Consider the following 7703-nt stretch of genomic DNA (forward strand, 5'->3'; position numbering starts at 1 on the left):
ACTCGGGTTCCAAGTCGACGAATTGCTTCCAACGAGGGTAATATCCAGCACTGCTGCAGATGGTTTGGCTGAATGGAGAGCATAGGAGAACCACGAAGGAGGGAAAGAACTAAATTCACAAGGGATGAACCGGAAGACGAAATTCCCATGCTTTCTTCCTGTCGCGCCTGACCCCCTTCCGACGACCGAGTATCTCTCCCATTTCTTCTCAACTGGTCTCTCCTGGCAGACTTTTTAAAGCAACCTGCTCTCTCCCTCTCTCACACGTGCCACCATTTTATCACTTGCCAAGCAAGTTCCTGGAAAAGGAACGCTCATTAAAGGGTCTAGAAGGGTCTATCGCATGACGCCGTCTGCTGAGAAACTGGGCCGCTTTGAATTGCCCTGTTGTAAGTTCTGTCCCTCTTCTTCCTCCCCAGCTCCGTCGGGAGCCTCTTCTCTGCATCGCCTAACTCCTTTCCGGGATATGAAAATGAAGGAGTGCTTTACTAAAGGCGGGGAGGGAGGGATGGCTTGTTTATACTGATTTATGCACAAAGCTGAAGAGGACCTTCTCCTTGAAGGCGTCAGCACGTTGCCCGAAGCATCGGGGACCCGTCCTTTAGTATTAGATGGTTGTCATTCCAAAAGCCCTGGTCGGCATCTACCATTGTGCGCTTTAATTGATTCTAGCAAGAACCCTGCAAGCTAGACTGGTCTGGAGGTGGTTTGATCCAGGCCACGCAAGAGGAACCTATATGGCTGAACCTCCACCCACCTTCTTAGGAGAGCGAATCAATGACATTACCGAAGGGTCATCTAGAAAAGGCTTTTTTTTTCTTTAAAAAGAAAAAACAAACAAGCCTAGAAAAATCTGGTGATGGAAAAACCATCTGGATCTAAAGAGACCCCTAACTCAAGCTCAAGAGCGAGAAGTTCTCATTGTGAAACGGCAAATATCACTAGGCGCACATGAACTCTGCTTTCAGTCCCTGTGTGATGCTTTGCTGATCACAAGTCGAAAAACAAATATATGTTGGCGCTCGTTGGTTTTTCCCCCTTCCAAGCTAAAGACTGTGGGTTTTCGAAACAGCCCATCAGGGGTGCATGTGGGGCAACCCTTCTGGTCTGTGGCTAGAGGAAAAGAGAGCTCCGTTTATGGAGTGGACTTTCCCAGTGATTTGTGTGTATAGAAACTAAAAATATAGAGTGTGGTGGGGCGGATCTGCTATCATTTTTAATTCATTTTGGATTGCCAGGTGAGGCGAGGAAGGACGGTGCGCCTCTACCGCACACCTTCCAGAAATGCGATTTGCAAACCTACCGAAACAGCCCGTTCGAAGGGCTGAAGACGCTGACCTAGTGCTGAAGCTCAGCTGGGAACCTGATGCGAACAGCCCTGGCCTCTTTGCAGGAAGCTCGGAGCCGAAGGGTAAGGGGAAAGTAAACAAAAGTTCCTTCTTTATTCTCTGCTTCGCTGTTGCTCAGTGGTAGTTGATCGTCTGCTTTGGAAGCAGAAGGTCCTCGGGTTCATTCCTCAGGTTCAGCATCTCCAGGAAAGGCTCCCGACCTGAGAGAGCCGTGCAGGGCATCTTGAGTTAGACGAACCAATGATTCAGTAGAAGGCAGGAAGGATCTTATAACTCGTTCGCCACTGTGTGCGATTATCTGCAGACCACGACTGAATATTTGGAGACTGGTGGATCCGACCGTTTCCTAACCACTTCTGCTACCCTCGGCCAGCAAAGGTGCGCGAATGAACCCACACATCACCACCACTTTTATAAAGAGTTTATATATAAAAACCACTTATAATCGCTTTCCCCCTAGGCTGGAGATCTCTTGAGACTCTGCGGGAGTGGGCTGTCGCCTAGCAGGAAAGCTTTTGCCTCCAGATCAGATTCTTGGGTCATTGCTGGGCGGGAAGCGGATGGTTGCTGCTGTAACAGACCAGGGCAGCTTTCGCAATGTATGGCGTGTTTCCCACGTCTGTGAGCTGCACGACCTGGGGAGTAGGCTGCTTGGCGCTCGGTGCTTTCCCTCCGGAGGGGAGCAAAGCTGCTCCCGGACCCCCGCCGGAAAAGCATCCGAGAACGCGTTTCTGTTTCCATCTCCGCGCCGAAAGAAGCGACGGCAACTAGGGAACTTGCACAGGGAACTGAGCGCAATGCAAGGGGGAAACGAGCGCTGGTTGTACCCTAATGCGCCTTCCTCGTACGTGAAATCGTTCTGCGAGTTCGGTGCTGGGTGGAGATCTTGGATGCTTACACAACGCAGCGCGCAAAGGATCTCCGCGATCTGGAAAAGAAAGAGCCCGAAAAGCTCTTTCTTTCTCTTTCAAAGAGGCTACTCCTAGTTCCTCAGTCAAAAGTAGAAGGGGACAATCCACACACACAACCTTTCCCTCTCAATATCCCCAAGCCTCGCGCGCCGGCGCAAGGGTTAATCTGTCCTGCGGGTACAAACAGGTCCGCCGAGTCTCTGGCTGGCGACAGATGGCCACTTTCTTTCGGGCCACAAAGGGATGGCAGGGAGAGCCGGGCGGCATACGAATGGGCAGCTCACGTGACCCGCGCGGAGCTTGACGTGGGTGACCATATGGCGCGTGCCGGGGGAAGGCTGACGCAGTCGCTGGGTGGGTGGGTGGGGGTGTAGCGGGAGGGGGGAGGAGCGAGGGAGGTGGGGCTTGCTGCTCGGCCATCCCCAGGGGGTGCCTTCGCTGCCCGCCCCTCCTCCTCCTCCCCCCCCCCAGCAGAAGAGCCTCGGCTATATATATAAGCGGAGTCTCCTGCATGCAGCCTCAAGGAAAAACACACACACATAAATCCAATAAAAAGTGGCACGTCCCTCCGTTGTAAGGAAAGCTTCCCAGGAGCAACAGGGTTATGAGACCATCACTGCAAAGGACACGCTGAAGAAGAAAAGGAGAAAGGTAAATATGTGATTCCCTCCTTAGCACCCATCTCCTCTTTATACAGTATCCGTGGCTTGGGTGAAGGATATGCCTAAAAAAGAAAAGGGGAAAAAAGTACCCCAACCCATCGCACGACTAGCTTTATTTCCCCCAGAAGGCTATTATTTCCTCTATCTGAACGAAGTAAGGATGAACCATTGGATTGGCTCTTTTCACTACATTTTTATTTTAAAAAATATTTTTTTAATAACCTTTCTTGTTGGCGAACTCTTTTCGCCACGCGCTTGGGTGGGACGTCCAGTACGATCTTACTCGGGAGTAAAGCATGGGCATAGCCAAGGGAGGGGCAAGGAGGGGCAGCTGTCCCCCTAAATCAAGTAAACCAATACAAAATACTTAACTAGCTGAGGTTCTCTCTCCCCCGCCCCCACAGCATAAAGCCTGCCCCTCCCCCAACATAAATCCTGGCAAAACCCATGGAGTAAAGACCCGCCGATCCAACGCTCTCGACCTACTCGCTAGAAAGCGCGCGTTAGATGACATCCTTCAGTTTCCCCCGTCTGCATTTCTGCTTCTGCGTCAAGGCTTGTGAGGCGCAGCGACACAAAAAATACGGTAGAAATGATCCGAGGAATCCGTAGTAATGCCTTGTTGCGCGTGGCACTGGTTTTTTGGGGGGCGGGGGCGGGGATCAGAGCCAAATCGAATCCAGTAGACCTTGTCCTTACAGATTGGAAGGAGTGTGGGCTGCAGTCTAGAACAGGTGCCGCTGGAATTCTTTCTTTCTTTCTTTTGGCGGTGGAAAAAGAGAAGAAAAATGGGGTGTCAAATCAGTTTATAGGACTCGTCTGTCCTTTGACAGGTCAGGATTGGGAAATGGCGGGCTGGTTGATAAAAGCGAGAGTTCCTATATGGAGAGAGGGAAAGTGGGCAACAGATGGGTCAGGTTTCGCTCCCCATTGCCGCTGGAGGGAGAGGGGCTGCGCTGGTGACGGAGAAGCAGGCGGTTTCACTCAACTGTTGCATTTAGAGCGCCTTGTAGTTCCGGAGGCTTCAGTAGCGTCGCTTGCCTAAGACGGTCAGGATCGGTCCATCCCCTTCATTAGCAAACGCTTCCTCTCGCAAGGTTGGGGATCCTCAGGCAGAAAGGGGGGTAGGGGAGGCAGGGGAGGGGTGGTTTATTAGAGAGGCTGTGGCTGCACCTGATCCCCTGTCTGGGCGGCAGACTTTAGCTGGACTCTGAACAGTTGGGAAGTCTGCACGGCTATTGTAGGGGAGAATGAAGTGGCAGAATGAAATGTGGGCAGAATGAAAAGGGGCACCCAACTCAACGGATAAATCCTGCCCGGGCTGAATAATCGTTGGCCATTTGTCCCGCTGACTCTGCTGCTGCGTGATGTTCTCTCCCCCACGCCCGCGCCCCCCCCCCCCCCTTAGAGACATTTTCTTCTTTTTATTTCTCTCCGTCAAATTTCATTCTATCTATAATCTCCTCAGAGAGCCAGCACCAACACTAATATAAACAAGTTATATAATGCTATTTGAGACGATCGATCTCATTGTGGCCGAGACGCGCGGAGAAAAGTCGAAGTTTGTTTACTGGGGAAGGCTTAGGAGTCAGAGAGTCTAAAGCTGCAGTACTAACCCCTTTCGCCTCGGAGGAAACTCGGTTGAATTCAATAGGACGTCTCCGTAGACAGGGTGAGGATTGCGCCGTAAGTTTCAAATTGCTAGGAAACTTCTTTAAGAACCCAATTTACAGAAAGTCGCATAGAAATGTGGGGGGTGGGGTGGTGAAACCCACCAAAGCCAATTATCACATTGTAATCGGTGTGAACGGAATAACTATTATAGAGCTTCCTAAATAATGCTGACAAGGAGAAAATCCTGTGCATTTCTACTCAGAAGTAAACCTCGCTGGTTTCAGTGGCGCTTACTCCGTGGCAAATGCATTTAGGGTTGTAGCCCCGGAGGAAGGGCTTGGAGGAAGTTATTGGGAGTGTCCTCTCTGCTAAATGTTTTTTCCTCTTGTGATCTCTTCCGCGCGCAGGATCCTGCAGGATGACCAAATCGTACAGCGAGAGCGGGCTGATGGGGGAGCCCCAGCCGCAGGGTCCCCCCAGCTGGACGGACGACTGCCTCAGCTCCCAGGAGGAGGAGCACGAGGCGGAGAAGAAAGAGGGCGACCTGGAAGCTATGCACGCCGAAGCTGAGGTGGACTCGCTGAGGAACGGCGAGGAGGAAGAAGAGGAGGAGGAAGAGGACGACCTCGAAGAAGAGGAGGAGGAAGAAGAGGAGGAGGAGGAGGAAGAAGACGACGACGATCAGAAGCCCAAGAGGCGCGGTCCCAAGAAGAAGAAGATGACCAAGGCCCGCTTGGAGAGGTTCAAGCTGCGGCGCATGAAGGCCAACGCCCGCGAGCGGAACCGCATGCACGGCCTCAACGCGGCTCTGGACAACTTGCGGAAGGTGGTGCCTTGCTACTCCAAGACGCAGAAGCTGTCCAAGATCGAGACGCTGCGCCTGGCCAAGAACTACATCTGGGCCCTCTCGGAGATCCTGCGCTCCGGCAAGAGCCCCGACCTGGTCTCTTTCGTGCAGACGCTCTGCAAAGGCCTGTCCCAGCCTACCACCAACTTAGTGGCCGGCTGCCTGCAGCTCAACCCGAGGACTTTCCTGCCCGAGCAGAGCCAGGACCTGCCTCCGCACATGCAACCGCCCAGCGCTTCCTTCCCGGTGCACCCTTACGCCTACCAGTCGCCAGGGTTGCCTAGCCCGCCTTACGGCACCATGGACAGCTCCCACCTGTTCCACGTGAAAGCGCCGCACTCCTACGGCGCGGCGCTGGAGCCTTTCTTCGAGAGCGCGCTAGCCGAGTGCGCCAGCCCTTCCTTCGACGGGCCCCTCAGCCCGCCGCTCAGCGTCAACGGGAACTTCTCTTTCAAACACGAACCTTCCGGAGAGTTTGAGAAAAATTATGCCTTCACCATGCACTACCCCGCCGCCGCCGCCCTGGCGGGGACTCCGGGACACGGGTCGCTCTTCTCCTGCTCTGCCTCTCGCTGCGAGATCCCCATCGACAACCTCCTGCCCTACGAGAGCCATACCCACCACGAGAGGGTCATGAGTGCCCAGCTCAATGCCATCTTTCACGACTGAGCCCTTCCAGAAGCGTCGGGACAGAGGAGCGAAGGGGCATCGAGGGGCTGCCTTGCTTAGGAAGGGGGGGCCCCACAACACAGACACCCACCCACCCTAGGGCTCCAAGTGCAAAAAGACGGGAAGGGGCAAAGGGGGGAACTTCCAAACGCCAGAGTCATCTATATAAATATATGGGGAGACTACATTTTTCCTGGTCCCCCTTCTGTAAATCCCACCTCCCTCCGCTAAGCTTCCCCACCCCGCACGGTCCCGAATGTAAATCTGCACTATCAATTTAGTGTAGAAGAAAGTGAGCCAGTCTCCCCACTGATCTGATCGGGACAAAAAAAAAAAAATCACAAGCAATAATTAGGATCTATGCAATTCTTATTAATTTTTTTTGTTTTTGAAACTAGACGTGGGCCAGTCAAAAAAAAAAATCGAAAAAAGTATATATAAAATGTCTATTTTTCAACCAGCATTTTTCCTACTTGCTACCTTTTCCCATGCCGAATTATTTTGTTGTGGTTTTGTACAGAATTTTTAATAACTTTTGATAAACTATTTTAAACCATGCAGCTTCATCGATTTTTATACGTATTGGAAACAAAGTAGAATTATATCTAATTTATACGAAATAATTTAAGTAATTTAAACCAGCAGAAAAGTGCTTAGAAGAGGTGTGTGGGGAGGGGGGGATGTTCTGTTGCCTTAGCACCTCCCCGCCCCGTTCATTTTCCTTTCACGTTCTTCACACACACAAATGCACAGCGCCAGCAAAGTCTTTCCCATTAAAATTTCGTTTCCTTCCAGTAAGAACCAGATTCCTACAGGGTTTTTGGATTATTATTTTTTTTAAAAAATGGAAGTAGGAAAATATTTATTTCCTATTGGAACATATCAATCCAACGGAAGGTTTGCAAAACCTTATGTGCGGATAGAGAAACCCTCCCACCCGCCAGACTTTCATGTTTTCATAAGGAAATGCCAAGTTCTTCCCTTTTTTCCCGAATCAAAAGCTGCTTGACTATCACATTCAATTTGCACTGTTTCTTTTTAATCTTTGGCGTCCCCGTCCCTTCTCCTCACGTGATTTTGAAGAGAACAGAGATAACTTGAAAACACTTAATGTTTCCAGGCAATGATAAATGCATGATATATATATTTTTAAATATATACATAGTCACATGAATCGGTGGTTTGTCATATTTCCGTCCAGGAGTCGAAAAGCCAACCAGGTTCACTATGGTTGGGGTTGTTATATAATATGCTGGTGGATTGTAGTCAGTAGTTTCAAACCCATTCGAACCATTTGACTTCGTAATTAGAACAATATAGTTATTATGCATGTACAATGCAATCCGCAATAAGTGCTGTCTGAAATGTAACGCTGGTTCAACCGAACTCAATCTGTACTGTAATTTTGTTCGTAATCCTGTATATGACTATGTAATGCACATTTGGGAATTTAGTAAGCACACCTTTGGAACGAGATAGTAAGGAGACGTCCGTCAAATGTTGCATTTCTCCTTAAATATGATTCCCCTCTCCCTTCCCCCTTCTTAGTGTGAGCAATTCCTATGGGATTATTGTAACAGTTCCTTAAAAAAAAGGTGCAACCTTTACTAATTTGTACAATAAACGGAAGTTTAAGAAAAAAGCAAACAAA

The 7703-nt window shown here is 50.3% G+C and overlaps 1 protein-coding gene across 2 annotated transcripts; it reads left to right on the forward strand.

Annotated features, from left to right (window-relative positions):
* Positions 1-2752: 2752 nt before the first annotated feature.
* Positions 2753-7703, forward strand: NEUROD1 (neuronal differentiation 1). 2 transcript variants are annotated; one of them, XM_028748177.2, is made up of 2 exons: positions 2753-2911; positions 4944-7703. In XM_028748177.2, the coding sequence occupies exon 2, from the start codon at positions 4955-4957 to the stop codon at positions 6050-6052; it is 1098 nt and encodes a 365-aa protein (XP_028604010.2). In that variant the 5' UTR covers positions 2753-2911; positions 4944-4954; the 3' UTR covers positions 6053-7703. The 2 variants fall into 2 exon arrangements, with proteins under 2 accessions (XP_028604010.2, XP_028604015.2); XM_028748182.2 differs by lacking the exon at positions 2753-2911 and adding an exon at positions 4344-4594.

The sequence above is a fragment of the Podarcis muralis genome, chromosome 1 (assembly GCF_964188315.1).
Source record: "Podarcis muralis chromosome 1, rPodMur119.hap1.1, whole genome shotgun sequence".
Taxonomy (NCBI): domain Eukaryota; kingdom Metazoa; phylum Chordata; class Lepidosauria; order Squamata; family Lacertidae; genus Podarcis; species Podarcis muralis.